General features: G+C 39.0%; 1 protein-coding gene across 10 annotated transcripts in view; it reads right to left on the reverse strand.

The window, feature by feature from the left end:
- Positions 1-396: 396 nt before the first annotated feature.
- The window catches only part of ZNF385B (zinc finger protein 385B), a 491,813-nt gene continuing 472,516 nt past the window's right edge, over positions 397-19,693 (reverse strand). For 9 of the 10 annotated variants that reach the window (XM_086361045.1, XM_086361044.1, XM_086361047.1 and 6 more), the window contains 4 exons: positions 5,672-5,917; positions 4,472-4,650; positions 3,288-3,389; positions 397-1,879 (listed from right to left, as the gene is read on the reverse strand). In XM_086361045.1, the coding sequence (XP_086217171.1) occupies positions 1,661-1,879; positions 3,288-3,389; positions 4,472-4,650; positions 5,672-5,917 (746 nt within the window). In that variant the 3' untranslated portion in view covers positions 397-1,660. The other variant, XR_015148547.1, reaches the window with a different exon arrangement.

Here is a 19,693-nt window from a genome sequence, read left to right on the forward strand (position 1 = left end):
ATTAGAGAAGGTCAAAGGGGAGAGTGGAATCAGTTCCTCTAAAAGGAGATCATTATTGTGTTGGACTTGAATAAAAGATGAGTTTGGGATTTAGAAGACTCAGGGAATGTTTAAAAACTATGTCAACATTTTTGGCAGGCTGCTACTGTGATTTTGGGTCACACTTACAACTCTGGTCCAACTTCTTAGAGATTCAGAGGGAAAACAGCAGTAAAGTCTCACTTCATGCAGATGCTGTGAACAGTAATGAATAAACATGACAAATAAATATGCTGAAAATAAGAAGTGAAAATGCTAAATACGTTAGAAGCAATCTTTACACCTACTGAAAATCCTTCATCAGATGAGTTCAAATTGGAGGTGTCTCAGGAGAAAATAACTTTGAAAATAAACAGATTTTATTTTTTGTACTTTTATTGAAAAGGTACATTTAAAAAAATACACAGACATTTTACCATTTACAGATTGCAGATATAGATGCTCTAAAAGAGTTCATTTTATTTTGCTGTCTTATACCTCTTGCCCCTGATATCACAAACATTCCAGTCTTGTTGATATCAGCTTAGAAACGGGGGCATGGGAGCATAACCTGCAACAGATTCAGTGAACAGAAAGACAGATTGTTCAATTATAAATTTTTTTTTTATCTTCTGTACATTATTGCATTAGGGAGCCACAAAATTATGTAGCATCATTACAAATGAAAACAGGTTAAAAATGAAGATAATGACATAGAAATACATAGATTTATTGTCTTCTTGCAGAGTGCACGAGAGGTGCAAAAATGTGCAATTTAGGAAGCTCTTTTTCTGTTTGTATACATTTGCTTAGCAACTCAAAACTGGTGAGGAAGCTCCAAAATAAGTTAAACAAAAATAGCGGACAGGTAGTAATCAGAGCTATGTTATATGGCTTTCTATTTTGTTTAAATATCACCAAATAAAATGTAAAACAAAGAAAATACATTATCTTTTGTTCTCTCAAAGAGAAAATTCAAAGCTACTTTGCCTCCTAACATTTACACAGCAACTAAAAGTGTTAATTCAGACAAGAAATACAGATCTAGTACTACACAGGATACAACAGCACTTGGGTCTAAAACAGTACACGATCCCTGTCAACAAGAGTACACCAGAAGGAAAACGCGGTGATCCGTTGGTAAGATGGTATCCACAAGCAAGCACTTGTGTTCATCTAGTTTTGTTCCACACTAGAATGTGCCCAGTTGGATTCCAGGATTATTTACAGACGTGTGAGGAAGACCCTAGTTTTCAAGTCTGTCAGGAAAATATTCCATATTGTTTCTAAGCCAGATCACACCCATGGAGAAATTGTCAGAGAATGATATATACGCACATATATATTTTTTTCTGACAAACACATTTGCAAGAAACTCAGTATTTCAAATACACAAATTGAATGGGTTAGGGCAAGGGGAGGAAAGAGAGAGACAAAGCTTGTGCTGCTCAGATTCCGAAATTACAGGAGCGCCCCCCAAAAAAACACTTTTGAATCTCAGTGACTTTCTCTTTGGAGTCAGATGCTGCATTCTGCAGCTGGGTGCGGCACTGCAACTCAAAATGCTCGAATTGCTGAATCCTTTTTTGGCTTTCCTGCTCTACTTCCCTACTGCCTCAACCGTCTGGGGGCTTGCGGAACATCAGTACGGGGCGAAGAGGATGGAGGCGGGGGTCGCGCGGATGGGGCCGTGGCCCGGCCTCAGCAGAGCGGGAGGGATGGCTGCAGCCTGGAAGAGCGAGGCCGACGGCCGGGGCGGCAGAGACAGCGCAGAGGACACGGCCGCCGCCGCCGCCAGGGGCGAGGACAGGAAGGCCGGGGCCAGGGGCTTCATCATATCCTTCTGGAATGCAAGTTTTGCCTAGGAGAGGGAGAAAACCAGGAGTGGGGTGGGGAGAGAGTTTTGAATGGTGGCAGCGCTGATATGTTTTCGTAAGTAAAAACCAACATTCAGAAGTCAAAATTTAAAAATCTTGACCTGTCTAGATTATTTTCACAAAGCTGGTTTCAAAGTCTCTTGGCATACCTTAACTATAATTTGTTTCCATTTCAACTCTTGTCTGGTGGTCCTTGCCCCTGGGCACTAGGTTCAGGGGAAAGCCTCTATGAATAGATACTGAAGCTATTTTATGCTGCTGCTCACAAGGAAAAACCAAATATACCCAGAAGGTTTCCTGTGTAGAGTGTGGAGGAGCTCCATTCAAAATTCTGGCTTATCTTAAGCCACAATGAGGCTTTTAAGAGAATGTGCCTTACCCTTCACCTCACATTAAAAAAGCTGCACTGGGTTGAGGTAACTGGAGTTCGGGACACTGGGGACCCATGAGGAGTCAAGAAGATATAGTCAGTTTATGCCTCTCTGGCTACTTAAAAACTATTCCCTGAAAATCTGCAGCTAACTCAGAGTTGTCATTGGTAATGATTGTAAGTGGGCTAGAAACTATCTCTATTTAAAAGGAATCCCAGGTGGACTCTTCCTGTGAAGTAAGAAATCAATCCTTAATCCCTCTCTTTTGCAATCAGGAGGAGCTTTGCAAGCTGGATTTGCTTAATGCTCGTAACACCTGCTTGCAGCATCCATGGAGCTTCGGAAAAGCTGGGGGTAATGTCAGTATCACCTCCAGCTGGCCAATCCCAGCTTTCAGCCTCAGACAGACCACCACATTGGGCTAAGTCCCAGGGAGACTAGGAAATCCTTCCATCTGGGTATTTATATGACATCTGTTGGTGGAACCCATTGATATTTTTGCAAAGAAACTAAAAATAGCACATACTGAGAGCAGGTAAGACAGGCTGACTCTCAACATGCCTGCTAGACAGGGAAAGAGAGAGGAATATACACAACCCATGTGCTTTCTGGAAAAAGAGAAAAACACCCCAGAAAGGAGGAGGATATTAAATAGATGCACTTCGTTTTTGGAAAGCAGTCCCTTTTCCCTAAAATGCTCCAAGATTCCTCCGGCATCACTGCCCTTCTTCCCAAGACTTGACTTTTCTTTATATGCTAACGAAGGGAATCTTCAGAAAAGGTCCTGTGAACAGTAAGGTACTGGCCCTTACAGAGGTTCAGTTTCTTTCTTCTAAACAATCTATCTTCAAGGTGTCCTATAGAAGGGACTGAGTTCCTTCTAAATTTCCTCTCTATGAGGGCTATTTAAAGTCAAAATGCTTTCAGAACCAATTAGTCCCTAGACCCTCCTTACCCACAGTCTCTGCCCCAGCCAGCAAGGCTGCCCCACAAGACAGGTGAGCAGGCAAGGTGAACTTACTGCTAAAATGCTTGGGCTCCGCTGGAGTTTGTTATAAGGGCTGTATTTCGGCTTTAATGGCTTCCCAGCAACTCGATCCTTATGCCTTCGGCTAGAAATGTGCTGAAAAAAGTTTGATGCGTTAGCTGAATGGATGTGTGAGTCTTATGCTATGTAAAATGTATTTCTTAGACAGAAAAATATGTCTGGTTCCTGGAAATAGGACATACTGAGATCAGGTGAAGAGCTGGTTCCTCCACTCCCAGTTCCAGGTCCCTGGTTCTGTGGTGGTGTGGGTAAGATCACCACTCTCTCTGAATTAAGATTTGCTCCGCATTATATTGCAACACCTCTCTCCCTTCCCTTTCTCTGTGGCACTCCTTGAACTTTGCCTGGTATTAACACTGTGACTAGGGGTTTCCCAGATGGCACTAGTGGTAAAGAATATGCCTGCCAATGTAGGTGATGTAAGAGACACAGGTTTGATCCCTGGGTTGGGAAGATCCCCTGGAGGAGGACATGGCAACCCACTCCAGTGTTCTTGCCTGGAGAATCCCATGGACAGAGGAGCCTGGCGGGATACAGTCCAAAGGGTAGCAAAGAGTCGGATGGGACTGAACAGGCATGCATGCACCACAGTGACTGATGAATCTGTCTCCCTAAGCAGACTTTGGGTCCTTGGAAGACAGACTGAACCTCTCCTATCTTAGAAGTCCCTGTTCAGCTGTAAGTTCCAAGTGACCGCAGTGCTCCTTGGTCTCTAACACCAAGCCTGGAATCTGACATGTGGTAATAGTAAGTGAAAAGTAAAGCATTAGTTGCTCAGTCATGTCCGACTCTTTGTGACCCCATGGACTGTAACCCACCAGGCTCCTCTGTCCACAGGATTCTCCTGGCAAGAATGCTGGAATGGGTTGCCATGCCCTCCTCCAGGGGATCTTCCCAACAGAGAGATCAAACTCAGGTCCCCCTCATTGCAGACAGATTCTTTACCATCTGAGCCACAGGGAAGCCTGTAGTATTAGTAGGCACAGATATTTAGTACTAACTTTTTCTTCCACATAGCACTTCCATGTTGTATATCATAGGCATCCTATAAGGTCAGGAAATTTAACTGTGAGCACAGTGAGAACCATTAATATAGACCAGGGATACAGTCAAAAGGATACCCAAGCAACAGTGACTACTAATTCAGGGTACGTTACCTGTTTGAGTTGAATTTCTGAATTAACGTGAACATCACAGATTTCACAATGAAATGTCTTGTTCTGTAGTCCTGACCCCTTACTGCCATTCTGCATCTTTAATCTTGATCCAGGTCTTGGATAGGACTTAATTGGACCAGCTCCATTACGAGCTTCAACCATAGTCTTGTGTTTTGATCCTAAGACAGAAAGAAACATATAGTAAATAGCTATTTAAGAACTATATGAAGCTCTTGAAAAGTTTATCTTTAGGTTGCATTTCCCAAAACTTTTTGAAATGACTTTTTTAATGCTAATCTGGTGCTTCCCAGGTGGCGCTAGTGGTAAAGAAACTGCCTGCCAATGCAGGAGCTGCAGGAGACTCAGGTTCCATCCCTGGGTTGGGAAGATCCCCTGGAGGAGGGCATGGCAACCCATTCGAGGATTCTTGCCTGGAGAATCCCATGGACAGAGAAGCCTCATGGGCTAGGTCCCCACGGTCGCAAAGAGTTGGACACAGCTGAAGCGACTTGGCATTCACATAGATTTAACATATTTTCATTGAAAAAAAAAAAGGAAACCATGAGTATATAATAAAGAGAATATGAAAATATAGAGAAGCATAAGAAAATAAACATTACCTCTATTTTCACCACCCAGAGATAACCACTGTTATAATTTTAGTGTATTTCTTTTCCGTTTCTTTTCTTAGTATACTAAAAAAATATGTTTTCAAAATTGGGATCATGCAAATTAAATATCCTAAAAATTTCACACATCAAATCATATTTTCTTGTAATTTTACTGTAATGGCTGAGTGATATATTCTATCATCCTGGGTTACTATAATTCGTTCAACATTTCCCTGCTGAGGGACTTTTAGGTTGCTTCCATTTTTTTTCTCTTAGGAGTGTGTTGCAGTGAACCTTGTGCATAGAGAGAGATTTGTCTTCATTTCTGTCATTTCATCATAATGAGTTTGGGGAAGTACTAGATGCTTTTGAGAAAATAAAGAAGAGAACAAATTTTATCTCCAAGCTGCTTCTGCCTTGCTGTTTCTAAAGTTGTTATACCATACTTTCTTAAAATCACTCCTTTGAATCAAAAAAGTAGAGAAGACCGAACAAACCTAATGTCTGAACAACAAAGGATAAGGTATTCTGATGGGAAAAGATGGATCTTGTTAAGAACATTATTTAAATTCAAACAGTAGCTGCTAACCTGTGTTGTGTGCCTCTAGCTGTGACAGGGAGTTCACAGCCACTTTGCATAGTGAACAATAAAGCAGTTTTTTGGCTTTTTCTTCTTCTGATTCTGAAACAGTACCAGGCGCTCCATTCGTGCTCTTGGAGGGAGAAGTGGCTGCTGCAGGTGGCAGGGCTGCTGTGCCAGGCTTGGGAAGAAATAAGCCACCTTCAGAGCTTGATACTTGATTGGAAATGCTGCCTTTTAACTTCCCTTTTTCTTCTAAGAGAGACACACAGAGACAATGTTAAGGCCTCATATACCATAAGGACAGACAAATTGACATAAAGGAATTAAAAATAAAAATCTGATTTATGCATGTAGTTTTTGAAAAAATTTTATTTTATATTGGAGTATAGTTGATTTACAATGTTGTTTTAGTTTCAAGTATACAGCAAGTGGCACCCCGCTCCAGTACTCTTGCCTGGAAAATCCCATGGATGGAGAAGCCTGGTGGGCCGCAGTCCATGGGGTTGCTGAGGGTCGGACATGACGGAGTGACTTCACTTTCAGTTTTCACTTTCATACATTGGAGAAGGAAATGGCAACCCACTCCAGTGTTCTTGCCTGGAGAATCCCAGGGACGGGGGAGCCTGGTGGGCTGCCATCTCTGGGGTTGCACAGAGTCGGACAAGACTGAAGTGACTTAGCAGCAGCAGCAGCATACAGCAAAGTGATTCAGTTATACATATATCCATCCTTTTTCAGGTTCTTTTCCATATAGGTTATTACAGAATACTGAGTAGAGTTTCCTGTGCCATACAGTAGATCCTTGTTGTTTATCTCTTTTATCTATGGTAGTTTGTGTATATGTTAATCCCAAACTCCTAATTTATTCTTCCCTACCCCCCACCTTTCCCTCTGGCAGGCAGAAGTTTGTTTTCTATATGTAGTTCGTGTGTGTGTGTGTGTGTGTGTGTGTGTGTGGTGCAGATTTTCGTTGAGATTGATTGAAGAAAGAACTCCATGGCTTCAGTTCCCATATCAGATCACTGCAAGGTCATGATGACTCCTGAAACATGACTTTGTTCTCCCACTTGCAGCAGGTAACTTTCTGTCTGATACCCCTGAGTTATAAATTTTGTCCCTTTAATATATAGGGAAACCAGCTACCTTCCAATCTGATTAAATGATATGATGGTAACAGGAAATAAGACATGCAATGGCAGTTTCATTTGACTACTCATGTTTTAATTATGACATGGAGAACATAAAGTTAAAATTCAATTTTTATACCAAGTTAAAATTTTAACCTTAGGGAATAGGGCAGAGGGGAGGGAAGAAACATAGTTAATTTTGGTTATGATTGGTTAAGTTTTTGCTGCTCTTTGAATAGCAATGCAGTTTACCCCAAATAAAAGATTCAAAGATTCTACTCATTATACTTATTAACTACTGCCAGTCTGAATCATAAGTTTTAAATAATGACATTAACCAGAAGCACAGTATGAGGATTAGCCAAATCATTTATAGATGTCTTGGAATTTTGATCATGTAGGTACTTAATGTTTATAATCCTCAAGGCCCATGTGCAGGCTATAAGAGGGGTCAAAGTGACTTTAACAGAGTCTAACACTTTGGGGTTCATTTGTTATTCAAGACAGACTCTATTCAGTGGCTCCTTTGAGAAAGAAGGTGGAGCTTCTAAGGCAAGTACAAAATTCGTCACAAGTTTAATCCTAGTAGAGCCTTGCTCTTAGAAAATGTCTGTAGGTATGCTGATAAACTCTCATTAAGAGAGAAAGGGAATTAAAACTGAAAATTTATGTAATTGCCCTAACCATGTACCACGGACTTGGATGACCAAGAAGGAAGGAAGGAAGGATGAAGGAATGATAAGGTTCTGGGTGTCTCTTCTGTATTTGGGGCAAACCAACACTTCCACACACATCAAAAATGAGGGGAGATGGTATTTCTGCTTAATTGATTTAGGGATCAGCAGTTGATTTCCATCTCTTTTCCCGAGTTGGATTCATCAAGGTCAAGACTAGACACAGCAGGGATACTGTAGATACATTTCAACACCTGGGTGGTGTTTGGAATAAAGGAATGCTCAGATCCCTTTTAATCCTTGGTTTCCACAATCTCTAGTCCTTTTTAGAGAGTTTATTAAAACTTCAGGATACCATGAAGTATGATGGAAAAGATCTCAGGCTTTTACTAAACTGACCTCAAATAGTATGAGTGAAGGAAGTAAATCAGTCTTCCTAAATGGTAATAGTAAGTAAGTTAGATTGAAGATTACTTCAAGTCTGGTATTCTCTTGTCTATAAGGATCCCTCAGATTGAATTTGCAATTTTCTAGAACTCACAAAGCAGATATGCAGATAATAATGGCAGAAAGCGAAGAGGAACTAAAGAGGCTCTTGATGAAAGTGAAAGAGAATGAAAAAGCTGGCTTAAAAAGCAACATTCAAAAAACTAAGATCATAGCATCCAGTCCCATCACTTCATGGCAAATGGATGGGGAAACAGTGACAGACTTTATTTTCCTGGACTCCAAAATCAATGTGGATGGTTACTGAAGCCATGAAATTAAAAGATGCTTGCTCTTTGGAAGAAAAGCTATGACAAACCTTGACAGCATATGAAAAAGCAGAGACATTACTTTGCCAACAAAGGTCCATAGAGTCAAAGCTATGCTTTTTCCAGTAGTCATGTATCAATGTGAGAGTTGGGGCATAAAGAAGGCTGAGTGCCAAAGAATCAATGCTTTTGAACTGTGGTATTGAAGAAGATTCTTGAGAGTCCCTTGGACAGCAAGGAGATCAGCCAGTCAATCCTAAAGGAAATCAGGACTAAAATATTCACTAGAAGGACTGATGCTGAAGCTCCAATACTTTGGTCACCTGATGTGAAGAGCAGAGTCATTGGAAAAGACACTGATGCTGGGAAAGATTGAAGGTAGGAGGAGAAGGGGGCAACAAAGGATGAGATGGTTGGCTGGCTTCATTAACTCAATGGACATGAGCTGGAGCAAACTCCAGGAGATAGTGAAGGACGGGGAAGCCTGGTGTGCTGCAGTCCATGGGGCTGCATAGAGTCAGACATGACTTAGTGACTGAATGATACAAAGCAGTGAAATAATTCAGTAATCTTTTAAGATTTGTTCCTACGGTATTACTCAGTTTCTTGTGATGGGAGCTTAAGTTATTGCGTGTAGCAAAATCCTTCTTGGCTTCAAGCAATTCATAAAATATTTATATAAATTCCTAAAGAATCTGACGTGTTTTAGTCATTTAGTCGTCACTCATTCTGTCTTTTATCCATATTATTTTAATTTCCCTTATGTTGACTTCCCTCCTATATTCTTACATAGAACTTTATAATTTACTAAGTACAATCACTTACATTATCTTTTAATCTCTTACAACAAACTTGTGAAAAACGTAAGGCTAAAGATTATTTCTACCTTAAAAATGTGGCAATGGGGGCTCATTAATATTCGAAAATGCCCCACAGATTAGTAGGTAGCATCAATGAGCATGATCTTTTCTGTAACTATTCACCATGTAATGTATTAATCTTCCTGCACAGAGAGGACTTCACGTGGCATTAACATTATAAGAGGCATACATTAGTCACCTGGAGATGTGAAAAAGCTGTTTCTTTGTTTTACAATTATAGGTTAGTTTTAAAGCATGTTTGCCTTAAAAATATTTATGGTATTCAACAATCATCTGATTCAAGCTACATTGAGAAGATGGACAAAACTATATCTTTTTCCTCTGTGTCCCTATTTCTTTAAGAAAAAAGTACACAGATTTCCTTTTTACATCTCCTTTTCAAAAGAGGTCATTTACTCATTAACAAGTGCGTATTTATAATATGCTAACTGCTGACAGTGTGCTAGTTACTGAAGAGCATAGTTCTGATAAATAAAGTAGGTACAGACTTTAAAAAGGGCTTCCCTGGTAGCTCAGCTGGTAAAGAATCTGCCTACAATGCAGGAGACCCTGGTTTGATTCCTGGGTCGGGAAGATCCACTGGAGAAGGGAGAGGCTACCCACTTTAGTGTTCTTGGGCTTTGCTGGTGGCTCAGATGATAAAGAATCTGCCTGCAATGCAGGAGACCTGGGTTTGATCCCTGGGTTGGGAAGATTCCCTGGAGGAGGTCATGGCAACCCACTCCAGTATTCTTGCCTGGAGAATCCCCCTGAACAGAGGAGCCTGGTGGGCTACAGTCCATGGAGTCACAAAGAGTCGGACCTGACTGAGCAACTTAACTTCAAGCATAGCACAGACTTTAAAAAAGTAATAGCTTAGCAGCGGATATAAGAAATTCACTCAGAGATCTCTAATTTATGACACAAACTGGCAAGAGGCATGGGAATCTAGAATTGAAAGTAATTATGTTTGGTTAATTGGAGAAGGAAATGGCAACCCACTCCAGTGTTCTTGCCTGAAGAATCCCGGGGACGGGGGAGCCTGGTGGGCTGCCGTCTATGGGGTCGCACAGAGTCGGACACGGCTGAAGTGACTTAACAGCAGCAGCATGTTTGGTTAGGAAGGAATTTTTCATTAAGGAAGTGACATTCTGTCTAGGTTTTGAAGATGAGTTTTGAAGATCAGATTTAGATAAGCATGGAATGGAGTGGAAAGGAGCAGGGAGTGAATGGTTAGAAGTGGAAATGTGAGGGAATGTTTAGCTGTTGGAAAGCGTGGAGTTTCCTGGTGAGTACCTGGTAGGTCAGCACAGAAAAGGGCAACAGGTGTAATGGGAGATATAAGGATGGATTGAGTCAGAAGGCAGAGAATATTTTAAAACTATTAAAGTAGATACTGCTGCTAAGTCGCGTCAGTCGTCTCCGACTCTGTGCAACCCCATAGACGGCAGCCCACCAGGCTCCCCTGTCCCTGGGATTCTCCAGGCAAGAACACTGGAGTGGGTTGCCATTTCCCTCTCCAATGCATGAAAGTGGAAAGTCAAGTCGCTCAGTCGGGTCCGACTCTTAGCGACCCCATGGACTGCAGCCCACCAGGCCCCTCCGTCCATGGGATTCTCCAGGCAAGAGTACTGGAGTGGGGTGCCATCGCCTTCTCCGAAAGTAGATACTATGAATAGCTGTTTCCCTTTTAAAAAGTTATAGAGTGTTTAAGATTTACACGGTTCACATTTAGATAATTTATGTTTTAGTTTGCATGCCCTAGATAGACTAGAGTCTTAAACTTTGAGAATATTAGGAACATATTGACTTTGGAAATGTGTAAATGGTGTCATCATATTCAGGGGATTCTGCGGCAGGAAAGTCTCTGAGCAATAGTTTAAATTCTGACTTTGTTTTTGGATATGTATACTTATAAGCATCAAAGCCTAATTTTATTATTCTCATTTTAATTGTTAGATATTTTTATCAAAGTGTGTTATTTCTCTTCCCTTACTGACATTTTTACAGCCTTCTTATTTTGTGTATTTGAAAGTTTAATTAATGAACTGTTTACTTCTGTTTCTTTTAATAAAGATGCATGTCATCTGGAACTTCTGGTTAATATGAGTTCCAGTTTCAAGTATTCCCTCACCTAATGTTAATTAGCAGGTTTTCTGACTGTCTTAATTATTTCCTGATTACTCAAACTCCTTTCTTAAGGTTTTATCCTGCAGGATTTTGAAGTAAAATTTGCTGAGCTGCATCAGAATTGCCCTTTATAACAAATATCCATAATTTATGCATCCAAATGAATTTAGTTTTTCAAAGTAGCTTTCTTGAAAGGTCCCACTCTGATTCACTTATTTTCCAAAGCTCAAAACATTTTGAAAATCTCTCTTTTTGGAATGTTTTAATCTCCAGTTGATAAACCAGGTGAAAGAAATCAGTTTTCAATACTTATGTTTCACTATTTTTTTTACTCCAAAAATTTTACTCGAATTGACCCAGCTTAACACTATTTTACTTATATACAGCCTCAGAGCACAAATACTCTGACATGGAAGATGAAAAGAACGTGTAAGAATTCTGAAATCAGTTTTCAGAAACTAATACTGTTGGTAATTAGAAGAGTCATGTCCATTTACAGGTCTTGATTTTCAAAACAAATTAATATTCTAACTATAGCATAAACCTTATTTGAAGTAGAACTTTGGAAGCTATAATCAACTTTTGGTTTACACAAGGTTTACTCTTGAGTTTAATGTTATAAATAAAAGTTTTTTTCTAATCAGGTGTCAATGGCTTCAATAACAGATAACAGATATCAATAACAGATACATGCAGTATTTTATATGATAAATGCTTGATATAGAAAATAAAGTTAGACAAACATTTAAAAAAATTAAAATCGCCCATGATTCTATTATCTAAAATAAAAGTCAACAAACTTTTTTCTGTAAAGCACCGGATAATAAACATAGTGAGCTTTTAAGCCACACAGTCTCTGTTTCAACTTGTGCTAAACTTTGCTGTAATAGCAGGAAAGTAGCCACCTGCACATGTGATTATGGCAACCCACTCCAGTGTTCTTGCCTGGAGAATCCCAGGGACAGGGGAGCCTGGTGGGCTGCCGTCTGTGGGGTCGCATAGAGTCAGACACGACTGACGTGACTTAGCGGCAGCAGCACGTGTGATTGAACAAACTCAGATAAAGAGGCAGCAGGCTAGATTTAGCCTGCAGGTAGCAGTTTGCTGATCCTTGACTTGGACGCTTATGCTTCGATATCTATTACTCCATATTATTGTATATAATAGTGTATATGAATAGACAGTGGAGAAGGCAATGGCACCCCACTCCAGTACTCTTGCCTGGAAAATCCCATGGATGGAGGAGCCTGGTAGGCTGCAGTCCATGGGGTCGCTAAGAGTCGGACACGACTGAGCGACTTCACTTTCACTTTTCACTTTCATGCATTGGAGAAGGAAATGGCAACCCACTCCAGTGTTCTTGCCTGGAGAATCCCAGGGATGAGGGAGCTTGGTGAGATGCCGTCTATGGGGTCACACAGAGTCGGACACAACTGAAGCGACTCAGCAGCAGCAGCATGAATAGACAGAAACATAATGTTCTATTATTAACATTTGTTGCTTAGCAATGTGTCAAGAATATCTTTCCATTTCAATAAATATAGATAGAATTGGATCATAATTTATAACACCAAATGATGTATACTTACATGGATATACTATATTTAACAAATCTTTTGATATTTAGGTTATTTCTGGTTTGCACTTTTACTATTGTTAAAAAGATAGAGTAGGAATTCTTTTACCTGGGAATGAAGCCCACAACCCCAAACTGAAAGCAATTGGTATCAGGTAATTCAGTACCTTAGAAAAGGTCCTCAAAGAACCCCCAGACACATACTGGTAGCATTTAAAAAAAAGATAGTAGACTTATCCTGTTACCAACACCCTATCACCTACCACTTGGACTGTATAAGGATTGGAGGACTTGCTGGCATTGTAAGTTTCTTTTCTGGTTGGAGGCTTCTGAATCCAGACAAATAAGTAAAGCTAGATATGCATGTAACAAGGGGACACTGGTATTTCATTCCCCCATCAAACGACTTTAGGCCTTGGGATCTGTCTCTCATGCCAGGTGAGGTAGAGGAAAGGAAGGCTGGACAGAGATGAAGCTGAGAAAAGGTGGCCAGGCTTGAGCCTTGCTATTGGTATAAACACAAGAGGGCTGATCATCAGGACCCTGGCAGTAAGCCTGAGGAGTAGATCTTTAGTGGTCAGGACTGAGGAAGAATTGAACCACGTGGAGACCTTACTCATGGTCTTTGAGAAGCATCTGGATACCTACCATGCAGAAGGCATCAATAGTTGTCCTTAAGTACCAAAGTATTTGCCCTCCCTTCCATTCCTTCTCCCATCCCTAAAGATTGGAAAGGGTAAGAATCAGAAATGATATAATGGGGAAGAAGGAAAGGGCAAGCTATGCCTCTTCCCGTGGTCCAATCTGAGCCAGGATGAAGGCAGTGTTCAGTTGGATAAGAGCCTAAAGTTGCAGATAAGACCAGACTTTCTTCTGATATCTGACAGTGCCTTTGAGGAATGAGAAAGGAAGATTCAACAGAGTATATAGGCAATCATGTTTGTATGCCACTGAATTCGCATATACTCAATAAACAGCACTGTGTACAGACAGCTCTGTATACTTGTATTATAGTTTCCTCAGGACCTAAACTTTGAAGAGAAATTGTTGAGACAAAAAGCTTGTGATGCACATTGCCAAATTGCCCTCCAGATGGTTATACAAATTAATACTCTTAGAGCTTTGTAAGAAATTGCTGGCTTCCCTGTACCTTTACCAGCCTAAGCATCCATTGTTTTTTGCCAATATGACAGATGTAATACAGTACCTCATTGTCAATTTGATTTTCATTTCTTTTTATACTAAACAGGTTGAATATGTTTTCATGCATTTCAAAGTAATTTTTAAAAAAATTCTTAATTCTAAAAGGGAACAAAACTCTTGAGCTAAATGCATTTTTAGGAGTTAAAATTTTTACACTAAATAAGTAAACTTTACCATAATAACAAGCCTCCTTTTATATACAACCAATATATATACATATCTGTGTGCTCAGTCGCTGATTCATGTCTAACTTTTTGCAACACTATGGACTATAGCCTGCCAGGTCCCGCTGTCCTGGAATTTTCCAGGCAAGAATACTGAAGTGGGTTGTCATTTCCTACTCCAGGGGATCTTCCTGACCCAGGGATCAAACCCAGGTCTCCTAGGTCTCCTGCACTGGCAGGCAGATTCTTTTACCTCTGGGTAGCCTATATATATATATATATATATATATATATATATATATATATATGTTAATTATATATATAATTAATATATATTTATATATATTAATTGAAGCTTGTTGATTTACAAGGTTGTGTTAGTTTCAGGTGTATAGCAAAGTGATTTAGTTATACTTACATATATATATCTATTCTTTTTCAGATTCTTTTCCCTTATAGGATATTACAAAATATTGAGCATAGTTCCCTGTGTTAGACAGTAGGTCCTTGTTGGTTGTCTATTTTACATGTAGTAGTGTGTATATGTTAATCTCAAACTCCTCACTTATCCCCCCACCTTTCTTAACACTTTGGTAGCCATTAGTTTGTTTCCTATGTCTGTATACGTAACTAATACTGTTAAGTTGGTTGGAGCAGTGTTCTTAGAAGCTGAATTCAGAGGCTCAATCCTTATTTCAAGAAGTTTACTTTTATGTAAAACAAACAAAAAGTGATCTAGTAGATGTTCCTGGCAGTTATAGCTTAGAGTGATAGCAAAAGCAGCCATAATAATCACAAATTAATAGCCAATACTAGTTGAATACTCTCTATAGACCAAGCAGTATGGTAAGAACTTATGTTCATTATCTCGTTTATTTTTCATATCCTCTAATGCAGTACTGGTAACTATCTGTACCTATTTATTTCTTTTTTATTGAGATATAACTTATATACTGTAAAGTACACAAAGTTTAATGAATTTATACCTATGTATACATTTGTGTCCCCTTCATGGATCACAGCCTTGTCGTGGTGAAGGGGCTTGCATAACTCAATGAAGCTATGAGCCATGCTGTGCAGGGCCACCTAAGACGCATGGGTCATGGTGGAGAGTTCTGACAAAACATGGTCCACTGGGGAAGGGAATGGAAAACCACTCTGGTTTTCTTGCCGTGAGAACCCCATCAACTGTATAAAAAAGCAAAAAGATATGACACAGAAAGATGAGCCCTCGGGTTGGCAGGTGTCCAATATACTATGGCGGAAGAGCAGAGGAGAGTTACTAATAGCTCCAGAAAGAGTAAAAGAAGAGGGTGGCAGAGGATGAGATGGTTGGATAGCACCACCGACTCAATGGACATGAATCTGGGCAAACCTGGGGAGTTAGTACAGGGAGGCCTGGTGTGCTGCAGTCCATGGGGTCACACTGTTGGATATGACTTAGTGACTGAACAACAAGAACAAATACATTTATGTTAACCTAAGATATACATAAGATATAAAATATTAATATATAAGATATAGAGATATAGAATGTTTCCACCACCCTGGAAAGGTCCACTGAATCCCCAATTAGTTGATACTCCCCTTCCCTTCAAAGATAACCACCATTCTCATCTCTATCAACTTAGATCTGTTTTGCCTGTTTTCGAACTTCATATAAATGGAATTGCCCAATATATATTATTTTATACTTGTCTTCTTTCATACAACATTATGTCTGAGATTCATCCATATTGTTGCACATATTATAGAAGTTTGTACTCTTCCTGATAGTTGGATAGTATTCATTGTATGACTATGCCATAGTTTATTTATCTACGTTAGTATTAATGAGTATTTGAAATGTTTCAATTTTTGGCTATTTTGAGTAATGCTACAATAAACATTCTTAGACATGTTTTTGATAGCCATAAATACTCATTTATGTTTTCTGTCTATCTCTCTACATATATATTTATCTTTGGTAGATTCTTAAGAGTTTTCCAAAATGGCAGTACTGATTTATATTTCTACCAGCAATGTATGAGAATTCCAATAGTTCTACATTCTCTCTAACAATAGTATCACTGTTTTCAGTCCTTTTGACTTTAGCTGTACTGGTGGGTGACTAATGATGTGGAACATCTTTGCATATTATAGGCTAACTGTATATCTTCTTTTGTGAATTGCTTGGTCAAATATTTCCCTCATTAAAAAAAATAGATTGTAAGCTTTTTTCTTAATGATTTATAGGAACAGGAGTCCTTTTTCAGATACATATATTATAGATTATCTCCCCAGAGAGTGGTATGCTTCCCTCTCTCTAATGTTGTGTTATAATTACAATTGTTCATAAATAAAAAATAACCAAGTCTTAGACAGACTAAATAACTTCCCACATTCATCCAGTTACTAAAATGGTAGAGCATGGATTCAACTACAGGCTTCTGAATCCTAAGCCAGTGCTTCTTATTGCTCTTCTGTTTTGAGGGAGTACAGAATAAGAATGTTCAGTCTCAGTAATACTTTTGTGAAGGCCTGACATTGTTGAATAAAGGTAAGTGAGTGGATGGAAATATCTTTGTATATCTTAGTTACATGGTGCCATATAAACATAGCACATTATAGGCAAAATTTGCTGAGAACCAGACAAATAAGTCTGTTTTAATAAAGTTTCTTTAAGGTTGCAAATTTGCATGAAACCTAGGAAACCTTCTTAAAGGCATATCTTTTGCTTCTGTGTTTTCTTCTCTGAGTTCTCACTTGACTAATTTCCCAGAAGGGTTAATGAAGGTTATGATACCCTATGGGAAGTAAAAATGTCCTTGCATTTTTGTTTTTGATAACACATGTGTTGGTTTATAAAGTTGTACAAATAACAACTAAAAATATTTTCTGCCACTGAGAAATGGCAAAGATTTAAAGCTTATCAGAGATGGAAAGATAAGATATAGTACCTGCTTGACTGAAATGTGGAGCAGCAGAACCATTCTGAGACATACGTGAAGTTCACACCACTCTACAAGTAAGTCCCACCTAAGAATACATCATAAGGAAATAACCATCTACCCATCCAACTAATTTAATAATTATTGACTACCTGTGACATTATCCTAGGCACTAAAGTTAGAGGTGAAAAGACCAGATCTTTGAATCAATAAAATTAATTATCTAGTGGTGGAGCCAGAAAAGTATATATATATATATATATTTATACAAATACACATATACTTTTATTACATGTGTATATATTTATAAAATGTATGTTAAATACATATAAGCAGGTATATAGTGTGTTTATATTATATATATATAAGCATATATAAAAATGTATATAATATATACATATATATACATGCATATATATGTATAATGTGTGTGTATATATATATATATAGTCTCATAGTATGACGTGTACTAAGAAAAATAAAGCATGGCATGGTAATAGAGTCATTTCAAGGCTGTCTAAAGAGGTAATATTGACAGACCCTTGAATAAAATAGCAGGAATTCTGGGAAGAAGAGCATTCCAGGAAGAAAGAATAGCAAGTACAAAAACCTTGAAATGAGCAAGATCAAGGTGAATGAGAAGAGTGAATGCAGGCTGTGAGGTGAAGGAGCTGATCAGAGGCCATATAGTCTGATAGAGCATGAGAGAAATTTGGATGTGATCTAAGTGTGATTTCTGAGTCTCCTGAGGGGTGATCCGAGCCATGTTTTCCTAGGATCATTCTCACTGGTATGTGGAGAAGAATTTATGAAATGATAACACAGGGAGGTGAGTTAGGAGACTACTGTAGTTGTCCAAAAGGGAGCCGACGGTTGCTTGGACCAGGGTGGTAGTAGAGAATTGAGCAGTATATTTAGGATATATTTATGGGTAGAAACAACCAGACTTACTGGCTGATTAGATGTAGGGTACCAGAGAAAGGAATCAAGGATTACTACCAAGATTTCAGCATGAACACTTGGTGAATGGTGGGTAGTATCATTCACTGAGATTAGAGATAATGGTATTTAGGAGGGTGACCAAACTTCCTGGTCTCTCAGCCAGGAAAACTTGGGTATTTTTAGTTCTGTTTACTGATGAATAAACCTAAAGCAAGTGACTTAAGTGATTGGTGCCTTAATCTGAACATGTGCAAAATACCATCATTTTCTCCTTGGGCTCTAAGAAACAATAAGATTGTAAAGGTAAGGCAAGGGCTTCAGGCGGAAGACACGATGAAAAGTTAATAGTTTTGGGGCCTATGCTCAAGTGATTCACAGTTAATGAGATCAAGGTCATGTTCTGTTTCACATTTAAAGGCTGTGGATATCTAAATCTGTGTCTTGTGTTGAGTACCGAAAAAAATGAGTACTGAAAAAAAATGTGAACCAGTCTTTAGAAGTAAATCACTGCAAGTGGACAATGCCAGCTCACACCCCAGGCCCCAAAGCAGTGAGTTTTTAGGAGCAATAATATTCATTCAGTTACATAGTATTTTTATCATTATGGCTTCAAAAGACTTAAATTTTGGATAGAATTTTAATATATGAATTTTGCTTTCAGTGAAAATGCAACAGGTTCTCTGTTTATTGTGCTGTCATTTACCATTTGTCAGAGCCTTGCTCACTCACACCTACCAATGTCTTTCCAAGCCAAGCTTTCCAGAATAGCAAAGGAGTTCCAAATTCAGAAAAGTGCTCATGAAAAGAAGACTACAATTTCAATAGAATCGTACTTTGTGCTTTCTGACGTCACTGAAGGATACTGCTTGTCAGTTTTTACAATAATTTCCCTTTTTACACTTGATTCTGCACAAAAAAGATTAGGCACCAGAAGCATGCAGTGAAAGGATGGCTGGTCATACTGTTACCTGTTTTCACAAGTGCCTTGTCCAACATCTCATTTTTATTTCAAAAAAAACACAAAAGAAATGCCCGGATTATAGCTTAACACTCATGAAAGCAAATTAGTTCACTTTGAAACAGAATTCTGAAATCATTCTCTTCATTTTATCCATTTCTCAATGATGAGAAATGAATGGGTGTCAGTCAGAGGACCTACTTTTTTCGTGTGGTCTTGTGAGGAATGAAACTGAAAAGCCCATGGGACTCTGTACCAGACAAAGAAACATGGCGGACCTGTATGTATGTCAACTCATGTGCTGCAGAAGACTTCTTAAGCCTCTGCCCCACTTGTCCACTTCTTATCTATGCTCTGACACAGTACAAATGATAGAAACCACCAACTGATGACACGTTTTAAAGTTTAAGATAGAATTCCATTAAGACAGTTAATGGATGTATGAGGGAGGGGAGGAAGCAGCAGCATATGAACTGCAAGATGAAGAAGCCAATTTGTTACCTTGGAGTTCTTTGCAAAACAAAATGTAATTAGAGATGTACAGATGCTGGAGCATCATCACTGTATCGGTAGATGCACAAAGAAATGAGGATTCATTTGTAGTCTAACAGGACTGCAGCTGTTAAAAGAGCAGGAAGAGAAGACCTACATTGTAGATAATGTTTGGATATAACAGATTGCCTCTCTTTATTTATTAGATGTTTTCTTT

This window comes from Bos grunniens, chromosome 2, assembly GCF_055505025.1.
Source record: "Bos grunniens cultivar Pamir isolate PY7600 chromosome 2, Bosgru_T2T1.0, whole genome shotgun sequence".
NCBI lineage: Eukaryota > Metazoa > Chordata > Mammalia > Artiodactyla > Bovidae > Bos > Bos grunniens.